The following is a 19,405-nucleotide window of genomic DNA, read 5'->3' on the forward strand; positions in this document are numbered from 1 at the left end:
TTCAAGACTACTCTATCATGCAGGATCCTAGTATCCTTCATTATGATATGACAGTGAGGTTACATGGGGTGGGGCTGTTTCAATCTACAAAAACAATTTGCCATGAGACTCGCTCTGTGAACCTTTTCAGAAAGCAAGAAGTGTAGAAAGACGATATATTGAAAGCGGTAAGGAATTGTAGGTAGAATTGGTTGCAGTTGCAGAGAATACCAGCCATACATTTTATAAGATCTGAAGAGAGGAATGGACAGTTTGTCACATTCTGATCAAGGGTGAACCTTTGAGCCTCAGAGACAAGGAGCTCCTCAACCAAAGACATAGACCTTCAAAGTACAAGCACAGATAGGTGACTGAGCAAATCTAGAACAAAGAATGATAGGGTAATGGAGACAAATGCAATGGGTTTAGAATAGGCTCATGTATCCTAATTCCTTCTATTGCCCATTACTGAGATGTTTACTTCAACCATGGACCTTACCTTGACCTTAACTTGACCTAAGTGCGTACACTTTTAGGGCTAGATTTAGGACAGTTAATCTGCCCAACCTCTTTAATGGCAGGTTGAAGTAATGTACGTAATGCCACAGTAGCAAAACATTTTCAGTCTCAGTCATAATTACTCCAAATAATGGTGCTCAAAAGGATGACATATATCAGAATACAGGTGATTTAATCCAACCTATAAGTACCAGCTTTAATACGAGCAGACGTACATCAAATGCTCTTGAGAGGGGTAAGTGGTGAAGTAAGTAACCCTTACGGTGTGATATTTCAGCCACCCAATCACGTTATAGCAAAGGATTAGACCTCTGACAAAGATCTGAGAGTATTCAGAAAAAAAAGAAAAAAATCATAGGCGAAAATTTAAAAGAGCTAGCTATATACAGGCAGAGGCATGAGAACTGAGATTAACATTAGTGTGAAGAAACAAAGCTAAGTGACGTGACAGGAGAAGCAAAAGATGGGGTGCTGGTCGTATAGGACAGGTAGAACTACCAATTCTAACCCAAGCAACGATGAAGAGGTGACAAAAAAAAATCAAGTTTCATTGAATTAAATTTAAAAGAGTGCAAGGACATCAGTGCTCAACTTCACTAGGACACTCTCTCTGGCATTAACCTATTATATAAGGATAAACTACCCACTGCCGTACATTATAAGGATATTGCAAGTCACATAGATGTTCAATGGCCATAAAAATGAGGTCGAACATTGACTTTCCATTTAAGGTCTCGGAACTCTGAGGTGACTTGAAATATCCTTTAAATGACCGGCAGAGGGTATTTAATTAATTAAAATACATGGTCACACCATTATCCTTCCCAAAATTTGCTTAAATCCATAGTGTCTTTCTCTTTCTTGTTCATTGTAGACAAGAAGTATAAAAGCAGAAAAAAGTAGTAATTTTTTAAAAACCCTTATCAGAATCAGTTTAATGTACATCAGATAAAAAATGATGTGCCTCAGATTGTGTACAAACATGCAGAGACTCTATCTTTCCAGGAATTACTTATAGCTTGGAAAAAATAAACATGTTGCCATAAATATCTTTCTAAAGATCATGTTTTCTTTTAGAAAAAAATCTCCAGGAGAAGGATTAGTCAGCTCCCATTTTCCTTGTCTCAAATATAGCTGTTGGCTGCTGGCTCTGATAGTATGCACTGTGATGTTAGAACACACCTGTAATAATGTATTACAGTTGATCGACTATGATGTCATTGTATATTTACTGGTGACTAGATGCACCAGAAGTATCCTGTAATAAACAAAATTAGAGAGGGCAGTTTATACCTCGATTTCAGACCCCCATATATTATAAAATGCTTACTATATATGAAACATAGCCCTGGGTATTAATTCGTTTCACCATCCAGCAAAAAAACGAACATGCAGCCCATGCCAATGGTATCCAAATACAGAACACATTTTAAAACAAAAAAATAAATCAAACTAGGTCAGGGCAAAGGAGCCTCCGTGCAAGGGTGAGTGAATGACAATATTTGTAGGTCTCCTAATTACAGTGTAAACACATTCACAAGCTGATATGGAGCACATATGCATTTTGAATGCTTCTTTACAATACATCTGTGGCCCACTGTTATAATGTTGTCAGGTCTAGGCTCAGCCTAATTTATGCAACAGTTTATAGAGCACCTAAATGGCAATGCCAATCATTGAACAAGCCTATACCAGTTTTCTGGTAGACTGACCTTTACCATGCATTGCCTTCTTGGGGCTCGACCAGACGCTCACAACGATTCAATAATGTAATTTCTTTCAAGCAATCCCTCACTCCTTTGTAGAGTATCAGCTACCCTATGTTAGATTGACGAAACACTTTCTTCGGCCCCATACAGTCAAATGCCACTCTGTGCTGTTCTTGTACACCCCCAAATAACAACCACAACACCAGGTAGAGAGATAATCTATGGATTTACTAAGCGTATCCTCTCTGACACTAGACCTCATTTTCCTGATGGAGCTTTCGGCCCACCATGCTGAACCTGTACTGTCCTGCCCTATGCTGCCCTTTGCCCCTACTCTCCTTCCTGTTTCCTATTCCTCACAGGAAGTGGGGCTCGGTGTCCACCTAAACAGTGAGCTATCTTCAGGGTCCTTTGGCTATTAAGGTTAAATGCCTGAGATCAGTGGCGTATCAAGGTCAAGTGGTACCCGGAGCGGAAAATTTCATATCACCCCCAGCTCAACGTACAAATACAAACAAATAGCATGCATCATAACGTTTACTGTACTTACCAAACTCAATATCATAGAGAAGAGGATGATCACAATGAATCAATGAACTAAAAAATTGAACAAACATTCATTCAGCACGGCACTTATAAGCTTCAGTAATAATGTACAACTAACTCAACAGAATGATGTGGGATGACTGACCGGCACTACAGCGGATAGGATTGGTTGCGGGTTGAGTGATGACAAGTCACCAGTTGTTTACGTCTCGCTCGACTACAAACTGCAGAGACAGACTTCGGCGGAAAGAAACACCCCCACTCCCCTTCCTTATCCATATGCTCTCCACTACACAGCGTCGAGTTCAGCCACGCTTCGTTGCGTTTGTTGGCTGAACTAAAAAGTTTCAATGCCGATTATGCTGACTTGTTGAGGTTAATTAATTGTCAGACAATTTATTAAACTAGTTTTAAATAACAATCTTTTTTCAATAAAATGGTTGTGAGCCCCCCAATTTTTTTTTTTTAAAACACATATTTTTGCCATTTTGCCACCCCCCTCAGTTATGACACCCGGGGCGGCTGCACCCACCGCACCCCCTCCTACACCACTGCCTGTGATATAACCTCGAGGACTGCTGTTTTTCAGATGCAGCTGCTCTCTCTGAGTTATCCACGTCAACACTGTGAGACAATGTGCTTGGACCATGCACCTCCCATGGGAGGTGCAGGCGTTGCGTAACACCTGGCTTGGTTCAAACACTGGCCATGACTGTTTGTCCACTACCTTTGCAAACAGCATGAACAGGGACTCTATGCATGTTTTTAAGATAGGAAGGACATGAGGTCGGTAAACTTTGTCCAGGTGAGGAAACCGAGCTGGAATGAAGAGGCCAATGTCCTGGAAAGGTCGTGTCAAGATGTACCTTTCAAACTCGCACGCAACTGGAATGCACAGCTGCAAATTGTCAATAGTTGGTCCAACAGGCGTTAAGCTAATTATGACTTATTCACCTCGAAAAAATTAAAGGCGGTTTCTACCCTGAAGGGTTTTGGACATGTGATATGCAGGTCGGTGGATAGGTGGTTTACCCACTGAGCTATCCTACGGAAAATAAGGTATGACAGCATGAAGATTTGCCCAAGTGCTATTACTTTGTTTTTCTTTACAGAACACTGTGGGCCCGATTGACATAGTGATTACTATGAGTAGTTGTGATGTGAGTTAAAAGTGAATATCCAGACATCATTCACAAAGTATTTTCTGGGGTGAAAGACGCTTAAAGGAAACATGAGCAAGAAAGAGTTCTAAAAATAGCTTTATGAAACTGGCCCTGAGAGTATCAAAGAGGAAATAGTCACCAAAAGCACAACATGGGTGCCATTTTGTCAGCATTGTTCCCTTTCCACAACCAATGCAAGTCATGGATGAAACTACAAGCGACACAGGTTGTCAGAGAACCCGGGTCACAAATAAACTTCAAATGTATGTTGACTCAATTACACCTACCCTAGGGCTGTCACACACCGGTCCATGAGGGTTGGAGCCAGGCCAGGTTTTCAGGATGATCCCTGGCTGCGTATCTGATACCAATTACGATTCACTGTATGCATCACATGTGGGTCTTATGATCATCTGGCAAGGCTCCAACCCTTGTGGGTCAAAGTTAAACATACTTCATGGATACATGCCAACATTTGGAATCAGAAAGGAGGAGCAGATTTGGAAAAGTAGATCGGGAAACTTTATTTTCCCTATTGAGTGGCATTTCAATGATGGCAATTAATTGCAGGAGAAAGCAGCGGCAGCCCCTACGCTAAGGCGGAGGAGCGTCGCCCCACAGGAAAAATAAATTAATAACACAATGTTATTATCATTTTATTTTTCTCGTAATTACCCAGTTCTGTTTCAGGTGCGGGGCTGGGCTGTCAGCCAGCAGGGGGAAGAGTGGTGGGCACTTTCTAAGTGCTCATGAAGGTTTGGCTGGCCGTCTTGGGCAGGCCAAACAGTCATGCACACTTAGCATGTTCTCCACCCAGCTGTATTGCAAGGCCGGGTGGAAAATGCACAGCCTTCCACTCCCTGTCTGAGCGCCGAACCACAGAGCTCAGACCAATCACGACACTGCTGTCATGCTGGTGACAGCAGGGTCTTGAATGGCTAGGGGAGACTGGGAGCCTGTGTGCTTCCTACTTCCATGGGATGGTGAGTTGTCAACAGTAGAACACAAGATAAACAGAGGCGGCGGCTGGCAGATATGTGTAATTTTCTTCTTTTTTTTTGTACCAACTCACCACTACTGCCCAGTAGCAGCCACCACTGGGAGAAAGATAAAGTAAAGCCATTTTTTGCTTAAAAAATGGGTCTCCAACCGAAATTGTGGATGTTGCCATTAATGGTCCTAGGATGTGCAAACTTAAGGGCCTCACTTTTCACTCTTTTTGATGATAAAAAGAGTTTGTTGTCGTAGGAACTAGATGGGGAAGAGCATCTAAGATAACGGCCAAGGCTGGAACCTTAGTGTGCCTTGTTCTGAACCCTTCTTTGTTATGCTTGTCTTCTTAGTATATTTCTTCCTTGTTCTGTATACTTTTAAATGTGTTGTGATACATAATATGATTTGTAGTAAATCTGTATTTCAGGATAACATATATTAACTGAACAAGTACATTTCTCATGCATTACGGAAATATATTTCTGCCTATCGAGATCTTAAAGCGTTAACTTAAAAAAAATATGCTTTTTCCCCATTATTAGTTCATTTGGACTGCTTGTCCAGACCTCAAACTTCCAGATACACTGTTTACTGGGACCCGTGTAGGAGCTGCAGACGGGTACAGATTATTCTTTCAGATCAGACAGCTACCTAACACCCTAAAGAAAATCCATGCAACTATGGTGAGCGCTCTCTGGTCAACTTAACCTCTGCTGTGCTGAATCCCTTTACTCCAACCTCCTCAGGGACCAACCTGGCTGCCACTAGAAGGGAGAAGACTGCAAGTGTTGCCTTATCACGTGCCTCACGTAGAGACATCTTGACACCCATTACTTGTAAATCATGTACTTCATGGCTGGGGCCTCGATTAAGAATACCATTTTTAAGATTACAATTTATCAGAGTTTGTTCCGGAGAGTTTCCTCATAAAAAGCTTTTGAATGTCAGTTTTGCTGGGTTTATTCATTCAAAGCTTTTTTTTTGCAAAATGTTCCACTTTTTTTGTTTAATCACCACTACGTTCAGGAACTACAAATGTTTTCTTTATGTATTTAATTTTATTTTTAAAAAGCACGAGCAGCTACCCATAGTTAGGATGTCTTGGTGCTAAAAACAAACAAACACACACAAACACACACGAAGTAGGAGAAGCTGTAAGCTAGATCTGCAGGAATAACCCTGTTTTGAGTAGGTAGAAAGCTGAACTGTAAGATGCGAGAGATGTGGAGCAGATTCTAGTTTTTGGCCCCAGAGAAAGAAAGATCGGACACCATATTTGCAAGTGTGGATACGAAGAATGGTAACAAGATGGTGATTTTGAATCACTTGTAGCTGTTTGAATCACTTTGTAGCCAATGGGTCAAAAAACCTAACATGCCAAAATATAGGGCCCTGCTGTCAGCGGCTGCTGCCACCCAGTTGCAAGGGTGAGGCGGGGGATAGAAAAATAAATGTTAAAAAGTGACTTACCTTGCTGCCGGACCGTCGCCTTGCATCGCCCTCTTCTGTTCCTGCTTGAAGCAGGAAGGAAACCCAGCCTCCCCTAAGCCAATCACAACGCTGCAATGCAGCGTTGGTTTTTGGTCTAAGCACCGTGGTTCAGCACTCAGACAGGCAGTGAGAGCCTGTGCATGTTTATCACCATGCTGTGTATTACTGCCTGGTGGGGAACATGCAAAGTGCGCATGACTGTTTTGCCCGTCCTAGATGGCCGGCCAATCCGTCATGCATACTAAAGTGCTTCTCCCCTTGCTAGATGTGAGGACAGCAAAGCCCCGCCCCATTAACATACCTGGCAAAAAAAAAAAATTACAATAACGTAGTGTTATTATCATTTTATTTTCCCTTTTTCCATTGCTCAAAATGCTGTGGGGCGGCGCTCCTCCGCAATCTAAGCGGAGGTTAATTGACTCATGGACAACACATTTTTGAGCTGGGGACGGCAATCAGGTGACAACTTTCCTCAGCATTCTTAAAGTAGAGAAACAGATTGCCATGACTTTTTTAATCTGTTTGGCCATGGAAAGATTAGAGTCCGGTTGACTACTAAGCTCTTAGCAGAAGAAGTAGGAGGGGGTATAGTACTTAAGGCAGCAGGCCACCAGGCTGGGGACTTAGAAGATGCTGGAGTCCTTGCTGAACAACCAAATGTATGTATTATTGGGGTTTAATTTTAAGCCGTTGATCGTAATGCCAGCCATACGCAATTGAAAATTTGCTTGAGTAGCATACGATTTTCCAAGAGAGAGACAATAATGTGAGCATCATCTATGCACATGAAAATGTCAAATCCAATGGATTTGACAAGACCGCAAAGAGACAAGTACAACTATCGAAAGGGTTGGGCTCAGCCCCTGGGGGGGCCCCACTTGACATGTTATAGAAGTTAAAAAAGAACTTCCCAAGGATGGTGATGGCCAACTTTTCACACCCCTATTGTATAATCACTAAACACTTTTAAAATGGCTGTCCCTCCTGGTGGAACTTTGGGTACAAATGGTTACTTTTAGATCTAGATGCTCGGGTTTGGACATAAACTACTATGAAAAAAAGTTCTGGTTGCCTCCACTTGAATTAGGTAAATGGTTAGTAGTGTCCAATTGTTTCTTTTGTATTCAAGTGATACTTTGATTTAACCAGTAGAATTAATCTTAGTTTTTCCATTGAACATATAATGTCCAGTATTCAAAGCATCAAATGCAACATCTAGATCCAAGGGAAACCATCTGTGCCATACCTTATTTTTTCTGATAATGTATAAACATCCAGACTGAAATGTGTTGCAATTTCTTAACAGTTTTTAGAACTTTCCTACATGTAGCTTTAGGTGTCGGTTGGCAAAAAGCCTATTATACCAAATATAGACCTAGAGTGGTCTTTAGGACAGCACCTTACTCGCTTACTCATAAGTCAGTGGCTTTTTTGTCTATCCCAGGTCTCTGCTCCTGATTCGATAGCTTTCCTTTCTGTTCTTTTTTTCTCACTCAAGGAGCCATTGGCTCTAACAGTATTTTGACTTGTTGAGTTGTATGCTTTCACTACTAATGTCGGGGCCTTGCATTGCAGTGCATGAGAGATTATTTTCTCTTCCTCGCTCTCTTTATCCGTGTTCTCCCTGCTCCCAACCCTTCTTTCTTGCCGTCACTTGTGCCAGTGGTTGTATGACATTACAACGCATGCTAATACATCGCATGCCATTACATCGTGGTTTTTACAACGCAAGTCGTTACAACGACTTGCGTTGGAGGGCGCTGGACTTAGGAGTAGTATAATTTACTATTCCAACTCCAGTCTACATACAGTAGGGAAGGTGTTGGATAGTAAATTATACTATTCCTTGTCCTAGAGCGCCATCCAGCGCAAGTCATTGTAACAACTTGCGTTCTAAAAACCGCGATGTAATGGCATCGCGATGTAACGACCGCGTTGTAAACGACGTTTCCCGTGCCAGCTTGCACCACTATGCTCTGTTACCACCAACCACTAATACTGAGGAGGTTGGCCATCTTCAAATGTGTTTTGACCATTCCAAAACGGCCAACCCTGAATGTGCATGCATGCGTGCATGCATGTGCATATTCACGGCGCCCATCTTGGAATACTTTTTCTAAAGCTTTATGAAACGCTATTCCAAGATGTCAGCCGTGCAAGCACTCCAGCCTCTTTGGAATGCTTATACTTAAACTTTAGAAATTCTATTCCAAGATGGCCACCAATGCGTGTGCACGAATGGGGGCCTTATGGAAAAAAACATTTGCAAAACCAGTAATTCTTCCGGCACCCCAGTGACACAGCTAAACCTATTGGATTGGCCAATTCGTATCCTATCTTACAAGTATTAGATGTAAGCAAAATAAACACTGATTCCCTTTAGGCTCCATTGGATTTATCTTCATTTTCCAATGGGAAAATAATTTCTCTTGTGTGACATCAATTTAGCATCATGCCGAAGGTGTTGTCAGGTGAACTGAATCACATCTGGGGCCAGAGGGCGACCAGGGGAGGTGGTGCAGCCCCGTAAGGAACATCAGGAATAAACATGCCTCACGCCTCGTGCAGGTCAGCTGGTGCTTGCATGCTTGGCTTTGTGGGTGAACGCGGTCTCTGGGTCAGAACAAGTACCGGTTTAATGGATGGGGAAAACATTTGTTTCCCCGTGAAAACTACAGAGAAATGCAATGTCGAGTTTTTTCCAAACACTAAGAAGGAAAAGATGTAAAGACAAAAGTGTAAGACATCAATACACTCTCTCAGACTAAAGCGTGCGCTTTGGGACAAGTTTAGCCACTAAGGGCCATATGTATCAAGCCTTTTGTGATTCGCAAAGGCCGAAATTCGCAGAATTTCGGCCTTTGCGAATCGCCAACGGTCTTTTTGCATGTTTTGGGATGTATGAAACATTCCCAAAATAAGGAATTGCAAAGTTGTGGGATTCCTTATTTTGCCATAGCATTTAGGGAATCGCAATTTTGCGATTCCTTAAATGCTATGTATGTAGCATTTTTGGCTAGCGAATTTTGGTTAAGAATTCGCAAATTACCACCAACTTGTAGTTGATGGTAACTTGCGAATTCTTCAAAAAATGCACAATTTGGCATTTTTTAAAGTGGCATGTGATGCACACACATGCCCATAGGGCATGTATGTGCGCCATATGCACACATGTACATTTCAGGGGTGCAGCAGGGTGTCTTTGAGACACCTCTGCACCCTTGAAATAATTCTCAAATTGCGATTAGCAAATTGCGAATTCGCAATTTGAGAATTATTTCGCAATCATTCCTATGGGCCTCCTGGCCCATAGTAATGCATTGGAAATTATTCCTTATTGCGATTTCGCAAAATGCGAATTCGCAAATAAGGAAGATTAAGGAATCGTTAAAAAATAGCGATTTTTTTCATACATACCATTTTGCAATTCCTAAATAGCGATTCCTTAAAAATCGCTATTTAGGAATCGCAAAATAGTTTCTTGATACATATGGCCCATAGACACTTTAAGGCAAGCACCAGGGTCGTTGGGGTCTGCCGCGTTTCCAATTTCCCGGTTACAGAAATTCAAGTCCAACTCTCCCTTTTCACTTAGATGCATTGGCCTGATTGGATACACACTTAGTAAGGAAGTGGTCTTGTTATAAGAAAACTATGCGTTGAACCATTAACAAAGGTCAGATGAGACCTGTGTGATGTTGCTGAATAATGCGAGATGCCTGTGCCAGGGCCCCTTAAATGCCCACTTACTTATTGCTCTGACTGGTACCGGGCGGCACAGGTAGGACTGTCACCAGTGTGAGCTGACAGCCAGGCAAAGGAAATATCGGGGGACGGGTAAGCTGTGATAGGGCAGACAAGGTAATGGAAGAGCAGGGAAAATGCAAAAGGGAAAGAGAAGAAAGAAACACAAGAAGGAGGAACAGAGGAGGAATGATTAGAGTTGGCACATCAATAAGGCAAGTAAAGGCACTACAATTAGACAGCCCTAAAATACAAGTTAAGAACCTGAAAATGTCTTTCTTATTAGATGATGGGAGCGCTCCAACGGTAAAATGCTGTTTTAAGCACAAGATCTTCTAGAAGTGACTAAAAGCATGAGTCTGCAAAAGAACAAACAAGTAAAAAAACAGGAAGGAAGGGGTCCCTCATCCCGACCAAACATCAACATGCTAGAAAAAAAGACACAGAAAGTAGGCAGGCCTACAATTTGGCAGGAACAAAAAGGTAATTTTGTTCGTATATCTTTTTCTCACTCAGAAATGCCGCTTGCTTTTATAAGTCTGTATTTTGGGAAGATTGATTGGCATATGGAGTTGGTACATTTCTCAAAGTATTATTTATGGAATGTGAATGTCAGAGGAAAAGTTGTCATTCTTTGTTAAGCACTGGTTTGCATTAAGCAGGATTCTGCACCATGGTCATACCAGCATGTAATGCGGCATGTGACACAGCAATGGACATGCTCTATTGTGAATGTAGAACATATGGATCCCACTTTCTTCCCCAGATGCCCACTCAAAGTATTCCTATGAAAGGGTTAGTCTCTGTAGCGCTAAGAGGCATTACATGTACTCTAATCAGCGCATCCCAGACATTTTAGATTGTGGTGACCCTCAGATGAATTCTCGCGGTCCTGGGGGTTGACCACTCTCACTTTATCGAGGGATAATCTCTATGGAAGGAAGAATGGATCGGGCTGAAGGTTAGAGTTTTGCCACTGGCCCTCTCAAATCTAAAGAACCTCTACTGCAAAAGTAACTGGCTTTTTCTGAAACGCTATTCGCGCTGTTAAACACTTCACATGCTTTTAACATGTCTCTTTCACAGCCAATCCCCAAATCCATCTCAAGTTGAGATCAGCCAATAAATTCTTCCTTACAAACTTCTAATCAACACAGTGAAGGCTGAACCAGATTCATTTATATTCTAATGCTTTTTGTAGGACAATCAATATTACATTTCCTGGACCATAATGCCCTTCGGTGAGGAATGAAACACCTTTCTTTATTTCCTCTATAATATGTTGGGCACAGTACGTTAGTTGCAATTACGGCCTTGGGCTTGTTAATTCTACTCTTGCTGGTGGCGAGCCAGTGGTGGCCTGTGCCAGCTGTGAGTGAAAGGGAATGCACGTGACCCCAACGCTGAGCGGTGTTGAGAATATCTGAGCAGGTCTTTGTCATGGTAATCAGGTCGCCTGCTGTGAGCAGGACTGTTTAATGAGGGCTGCCCTCCAAGCGCTTGTTGTGGCGGCAAGAGCTCCAATGACCTCAAATCACTTACCCAACATTCCCATGGCACTGGCAGTCTTCATTTGGGTGAGAGAATGCTGTGGGAATCAGTCAGTCAGGCATTCGTTCTATCAGGTGAGTGAGTCAATCAGGCATCAATCAATCAGCCAGTCAGGAGGTTAGGCATTCAGTCATTCAGACATTAAGGGGGCATCCAGTGTAGACAAAAAGCACACGGCTCTCTTCCTTCAGTCCTTCGTCTCTAACAATCAACCCACAAAATAGGCATTCCAGAATGTTCATTTTGGTTGGTGATGTCTGCTTGGGCTTTGAGACCTACTGTGAGATCATTAACTAGCTGGCCACGTTAAATCCAGCAGCCGAGTGAGTAAAGGAGTGAGTAAGCAATAGAGTTACCAGCCTCTTGGTGGTGAACATAGGTACGAAACAGTTTCATTCACAGATAGCTGAAATTAAACCCCTCCACCCTCTTTGTCTTGACATTAAGGCAATCATGCCTCCCCAACATAACATTTTCAAGGTGCGCACAGTTTGGTCTAGGCATTGCTAGATGTACAAGATGCATAGATGCAGTGAAGTAGTTGCAACACTATATGCGGATGAGTACTAGCCAGAGGCAGTTGTGAAGGTGGTTTGTGCACAGTTACACTTTATCCCATCATTCAAAGGGTTGATTCAATTATATGATTGTTTCGCATTAAGTGGTGTATGTGCAGAGCGCACGGTTTATTCGCTCTGTGATCCTCTACAATGAAAAGCGTCAACACCCTGCCTACTTTTTTAAAGAAAGGTTGCCTTTGATAATTGATTTAATGGTACCCTAAATATTTTCCTGGGCACTCGGGGTGTGTGAAGTTTTTATTATTCAAGCAAAATCTTGCATAGATCTTATAATGGCCCGTTGTTGGCTGCCTTTTCCCATACCTACACCAAGCCATAGCTTTTCCCCACAAAAGTCACAAACATTCAATATTTCCATGCAAAGTGCTCCATGGTGCTGAAAATGGATGTGCAGTTTTTCCCCCTCAAATTTTTATCTGGGTGATGTTGGCATTCTGTTTTTCTCAAAAACATCTTAAAAAGTGATGCAACAGTTCTGATTGAAGCATAAAAACCCACATGCAGAAAACTTTGCAAAGTACATGTAGTGACCGTAGTATCCGCAAGAATTTCGGGAAGTGTGCCTGAGAAAAGTGTTGCACCTTCCTAAACATGTCTCTGAATGCCACAAAATGACCAGGAGCTCTCTGTGCTGGCCTAACTTTCACCTTTGTTTCGTGTTGGAGTTTGTGGGTCATGGATGGCTTGATAGGATAAAGAAGGGCGCAGAGGATTCTGGAAATGGTTAGTGAACACGAAAATAGGGCCCAGATTTTTAACATTTTGCGTTGGGTTCACGCCACAAAAATGATGCAAACCCTGTGCAAAATGTGTTGGGATTTACCTTCTAAAGCAAATTCTGATCTGCTATAGAAAATTGCCTAAAGTAACACAAAATGGTGCTATGCCCTACTTTGTGTGCAGGGAGCATTTCATGGGTGGTATGTGGGTGTTCCCATTGGTTTTGATGCAAATCCATATCTACTAACATTGGTAGACAGTGAGTTGTGCAAAATCTTTTAAGCTTACGCCTCTTCAAAATAGGCGTAACTTTGGAACAAGTTTTAAAACTCTCCATATTTTTCTACTTTGCAATGTACTGCACTGCACAGCACAGTACAAAGCGGGAATAGTATTACAGCTTACGTATTATCCTGGAAGGATACTCTTACAATACAAAATCTATCCTCAACGTAAGGCACATACCCTTAAACTGCTGCGCTGCATTGTGCCAAAAGTTAATAAAACGCCCACAAGGTCTTTTTATCTGGTGTCATATCTGTAGCCTGCAGAACCTAAGAAAATGTAACTCCTTTTCATATCACAGATCAGCGTCCTCAGTAGTTTGCTCTCTTGCCCTGTGGTTTCAAACCTAAAGCAGTGATGCTCAGCCGAAACTCCAGGATTTGCGACTCCGGTCCTGGATTCAAAGTAAATTTGATGCCTGGGAAGCCCATCTTCAAGATCAAGAAAGTTGGTTGGTATTAAAGAACAACAAAACTTGAAGTAATCTTCACTAGAGCCGCAAGACAAGAGTGAAGAAATGTCATGGCCAGTGCGTTTTAGCACAATCTCCTGGTCCACTGCAAGGTCAAGAATTTGTGTACTACTGTGGAATCGTGTTTGTAGATTGAGCAACAGATCAATGCACTTGTATAGGATGTTTTTATTGGCCAACTACATCTCCTCCTAATGGTCCTCCCCTTGTGTTTGCTCAGGCTTCGCCATACTATTGAATGCTTCTAATTTTACCTGATGAAGGTGTGTGGACGAGTGGTATTTAAGGCTCCTGGTACACTCCACAGGATGCTTCAAAGCACCCTCAATGTGGCAGTCTGCCATCTCTCAGACAGGGGAACACATATCTTTTCAGTATGCCTCATCTTCGAAAACATTATTCTAATCTATTTGAGACAGGCCCTAAGTATACTTTTGTAGGTCTGTGCAGTGTAAGCTTTGCCCACGAAGCTGGCAAACACTGAACTTTGCAAGGACTGTGCGGCTTCGTCCAACTTTTCTTTACAGTTCTTGTATAAAGGTGACCTGTTGACAGAATTATTCCTTAAAAAGCATGCTTAGTTCATTAAATGTCTTTACAATCTGTTCTGGGGCCAAAACAACGTTGGCATTGTGCATACCCCTAATTATTTTCCAGAAGGGCCTGCTTCATAAAGACGTCAGGGAAACTTTTCAGTTCTGTTTTCATCTTGTAAAGACTAGCTTTCCATTCTCTTCCCTGAATAACAGATGTTTGCTGTTACCCAACTGAATGGTACTCGTGTTATTAACTGAGGGAGGTTAAAAGGCTGAGTGGAAGCACCAGGGGTTGAACCTGTGATCATGAAGATTCCTCCAGCGTGTGCTTTTGTCTACTGAGCAACCAGACCCTGTTATAAAACAAGTTTTATTAGGTTTAGATAAATGCCATGGCCAACATTTTCGCCACTTTCATACTATGCTAGATTCCAGTGTTGGGCTAAAAAGATCCTATCCATGCCAGGTTAATCACTAATTAAATGCCCCCTTTTTAGATGTATTGTATGCAAATCTATCTTATCTGGATAGCCTAAAAGTCTGCCATTGGTCTGGCCTTTAAAGACCAAAATAACACACACTAAATGCCTGGGTCATGAAGAAACATCCGTCACCAAACACCGCACATTTTGTCACTGCTCCCTGTGTATGAAGGCGCCAACAACAGACAGCTGCGGTACATGCCCTACAGAAAGAGAGGGAATGTCACAGGAAGATGCACAAAACCTGACTAACCTATCAAAAGTCATCCGGCTGAACATCTGGCAGACACGTGACCTCGCCAGCTCTGATTTGTGCTGCATGCCGATGACTGATACACTGCTGTGAAGTGTTGGCAGGAGCAATAATGGCCATTCCTACTTTTCATCCAAGCAGCTGCACTGTTGACACCTCCTCCAACTGTGATCTCATTGCTCAATGCAGTTGGACAGACCTGGTGTGTGCTGGACGCAAAACACTCCCATGATCTTGTTCTGGGGACCTAGTTTTCCTTTATTTGAGTGATACTAAGAATATTTCAATCTGCTGCGTGGGCTGCAAACGTCTGTCTGGGCCCTGCCTCTGGAGGAATCACCGAGTGGAAGATTTGGGTCTAGGATCTTAAGTTTTCCATCTCTAACCACAGACCACATCGTTTACGCCGCTCATTTGTGGGTGGAGTTGTGGCTCCAGTAACATGTATCGCCTTGCATTGTTTGCAGGGTCTTAAAACAATGTGTCATCTCATCATGCAATAATACTCACAAAAACACAATTAAAAGTTACTGGTTCTACGTATTTAGTTTAGTGAGAGGCTGGCTTCAAGCTTAGTTTTTAGGATTCTCAGCTCCAAGAAAAACAAACATTTTGCTGCCAAACAGAAATAGTGATATTTAAAGAGCGTACTTAACTCTAAAGAAATTCTGAAATTAACCCTAGTCTAGTGGCACTCCAACAAAACAAACAACCTCACCACCCAACAAAAGTAAGTGCAAGGCATCATACCAAGATACTTGGCCTGCGCATCTGGAGGTACATCTGGAGTCCAACGATTTCGCAAAATCAGAATCACCACATCACTCACTTAAAAATCTTGGACCTTAAAGCCCTGTGACGTGGTCTTTGGAAGCAGTATTATTGTGGTGAAGATGTGATTGAATCAAAACGGAAATGCTGGCTCACTGAGTTGACTTCTGCTGCCCAGAGTCTGGCTAGTGGAATGTGACTTTATCTCCACACACATATTAGTGGGCCTGCTCAGGTGTGTGTCCCTCGCTTGCTACAAACAGCAATCTGAACCACTGGCGACCACTCAGTGAGGTATGGAGGCCCATCACTTACCCGTTGTGCCACTCTAGACAGAGATCTGCTATAAACACATCAGTCTTTGTTCTCCAAAGGTAGTAGCCCAGACTGAATTACAAGGCCAGATCCCCTACAGACAAAAACACAGACAACCCCAGATTGGTTTCGACCAACGTAGGTCTCGTCAGTGCTGTGCAGCTTGGATCCTGTGGCACAGTGCACAGGGGACCTATGTTTGAGTAAACTCATCGTTCTAAGGGTCCCTACTTCAACAAACAACACGGTGATGGGGGAAATGCTTGAATTAGTCTCAGCCACTAAAGATCGCCTGGGCTGCATTACAGATAATTATTATTCATTCATTCCTGCTATGCCACTCTAGACTGACGCCCGCCATATGCAAGTCATTGTAGGTTCTGCTCCAACAGGGGCAGTCCAGCCTGACCTACCAGGCAGTTCCCATGTGGAGCAAGGTCAGCACCGATTTGCATAGGACGAGCCTTTCTCTGGAATGGCACAGTGGGTGAAAAAAGTAACATGGACTGGAATAGGGCACCAAGCAACTGCCAGAAACTGAGATTATCCAAGCATCCAATGCATCACCTTGTAGATTGTTGCTTATCTCTTTCTGTACACAACTCAATATTTGTGGAGTTACTTACATGGCTAATTCAACAATTTCTGCCACTTTACAATAAATGAAGAAGTATTGCCCTTTCTGATATATGTGGTGTCTGTTTGTCATTTTGGGGAAGAATACAAAGTGAGTTGGCCAGAATTACTGAGTATGGGCAATCAGAGAAAGCTAGCCTTCAAATGTAGCCCTTCCGAAACCTGTATCTATGGCTTAACTTTCTAAAGGAGGGGGTATGGTTACTATAGCTGAAAGAAAAAATGAACAGTTACTAAGCAGACTCTTTAAATGGGCAAGTACTGTCTGGTGCTGACTACATGCACTTTCATTCGAAAGGGAGAGTACCTGCACTTCTCAGCACTGCTGCACTTCATTTAATGGGCGAGTGCCGACTCGCCTTAAGAGCAAATTGGTACTTAACAGGTAAGTGAGTACATGCACTTGTATAATTCCATGTACCTGCACTTCAATAATTCCATGTACCTGCACTTCAATAATTCCATATACCTGCACTTCAATAATTCCATGTACCTGCACTTCAATAATTCCATGTACCTGCACTTCTATAATTCCATGTACCTGCACTTCAATCATTCCATATACCTGGACTTCAATCATTCCATGTACCTGCACTTCAATCATTCCATGTACCTGCACTTCAATCATTCCATGTACCTGCACTTCAGTCATTCCATTTAAAGCACTGTTGCAAAGAAACTGACCCAACGGCTGCACGTGCAGGGCTAGGCAGGCACAGTGATAAATATAACCCCCCTCTGCGCGCCGTGACCCGCCTGCCGGGGTCAGGGGGGCGCCCGGGGGGCACGCACCTTGCAGCAGCAGGGACTGCGAGAGCTGGCCGCCGTCCTCGGGGAAGGAGTCGAGCAGGCGCCGGAAGAGGCGGCCCAGGTCCTGGTAGCTGCGGTGCAGGTAGAGCACGTTGCGGTCCGACCACTCGGTGCGGATCTCGAAGAACTCCTCCTCGTCGCCGCGCCGGTTGATGATGAGCCGCCGGATGCCGTTCACCCAGCAGTCCCGCACGAACATGTTGACCAGGGAGGTGCCCTGGAAGACGGCCGAAGCCATGCTAGCCCTCCGCGCCCCGGGGCGGGCGCATGCCAGCCGGGGGCCGCGTGCGGGAGGGGCGGCGGCGCTGCCCGCCCCGCAGAGGCTGGCGCCCTGGGCCTCAGACCCTGCAAAGATCACACGCGCCGCCGATCCTGCGTGGGTCCATAAAATGCCCCTTATTCCGTGATACGTCAGTGGGTCACTGGTGTCTCCTCTCTGTGGGCGTCGTGTCCGTTTGTCTGCGCCTCTTCATTTTCCTTTGAGTGGCTTCGAGGCGCTATCCGCGGGCAGGAAGGCTTTGCATGGCTCCCGGGTCCACCATGTGTATACGAGCCGTGTGATCTGCGCCAAAGTGTCACCCGCTGTGGCTGCTCACTGCAAGCGGCGCGTGCTGGGTGACCAATGAGGGCCGTGGGTGTGTGCGCACTTTCTCTTGAGTAAGTCAGAGGTGTGCTGAGAGAGTGAGGGGAGTGGGAACGAGTTAGGGGTGGTAAGTGGGTGGGGGGCAATAACCGGCCTTTGAGTTGAGGACTGAGTGTCTTATGTGTGCTGAGTGAGTTAAGGGATGGGTGAGTGTGGAGAGGTCAGCTGGGTCCAGTGAGTAGGTATGTTGGGCATAAGTAACAGCTTAGGCAGGGTGAGTAGTTAGTGATAAAGGGTTCTGGTGTGAGAGGGTGGTGGGCGATGAGTGAGTGACTGGACACTTCTCCCTGTCTTATGGGGCCCAGAGCGGTCCCATGGAGGGGGCCCTTATCTCCCTCCTTGGCAGTGCCATCAGCGATCGCCTGGTTCTGGGTAAAACAACCCCTCAGCAGCCCAAAACTACAGGTTCCTCCTCAGTGTCGTGACTTCATGCTGCAGTCTCTGCCGCAGACCCGGACCCGTGGACTGAGCCCTGGGGGCACAGGAGGGGGGAATCAGCTTCCACTTTCGGAGGACGTCGTCTTGAGTGCCTGGAAAACAACTTTTTGAAGTGTTCGCAGCCAGTGAGCCCGTTCCTCCCCTCCTCGTACGAGTTTTGCTCTGTTCTCCTCGGGCAGTGGGCTCCCGGCGGATAGGGCTCTCTCAGACGGGCTGGGTGGATGGGGGGTCCGCAGGGCTACCGGTGGCTTCCCGGGCTGGTCACGGGCTGGGGCCGGAGGCTGCGACGTGTCCTCCCCGCTCCTCCTCTGCAGGCGGCTTCGCTTCCCCTCCTCTTCCTCCCTGGACCGCTGCTCGAGCAGGATAACTTGCAGGCGCGGAGTGGTCCCTCCCTGCCTCCCTCCTCAGTCAGCAGCCTCTGACACTGCCCCGCCTGCCTCCGCCCACCGGAGCCTGCACCAGGCTGAGGCCGAGGGGGGCGAGGAGCAGAGCGGGGAAGCAGTGTGAGGAGCGGCGGCCCCGGTCAGAGGAGCTGTCACAGGCTCTGACGCCCCAGCTCTGGACTCCAGCCCCCCCCCCCACTCCGAGGAGCTCACGGGGGTCGTGTGGACAAATAGTGATGTAAACAGGATTACGCCAGAAAGAGTTGCCGAAAATTAAATACCGCACAGCATGCTGACCATTATTTAAAAACTTGTATTGCTAGTTAAAAAAGACCACCCTGATTTGAACACAGCCCCAAGTATTACATGAAGTGTTTCAACTTTA

The 19,405-nt window shown here is 44.5% G+C and overlaps 1 protein-coding gene across 1 annotated transcript in view; it reads right to left on the bottom strand.

Moving 5' to 3' along the window:
* The window catches only part of PXDC1 (PX domain containing 1), a 94,836-nt gene extending 75,823 nt beyond the window's left edge, over positions 1-19,013 (bottom strand). Inside the window, exon 1 of the mRNA XM_078688042.1 lies at positions 17,539-19,013. Coding sequence (XP_078544168.1) covers positions 17,539-17,794 — 256 coding nt within the window. The 5' untranslated portion in view covers positions 17,795-19,013. The remainder of the gene's footprint in view (positions 1-17,538) is intronic.
* Between the last annotated feature and the right edge of the window lie 392 nt (positions 19,014-19,405).

This window comes from Lissotriton helveticus, chromosome 4_1 (genome assembly GCF_964261635.1).
Source record: "Lissotriton helveticus chromosome 4_1, aLisHel1.1, whole genome shotgun sequence".
NCBI classification, from domain to species: domain Eukaryota; kingdom Metazoa; phylum Chordata; class Amphibia; order Caudata; family Salamandridae; genus Lissotriton; species Lissotriton helveticus.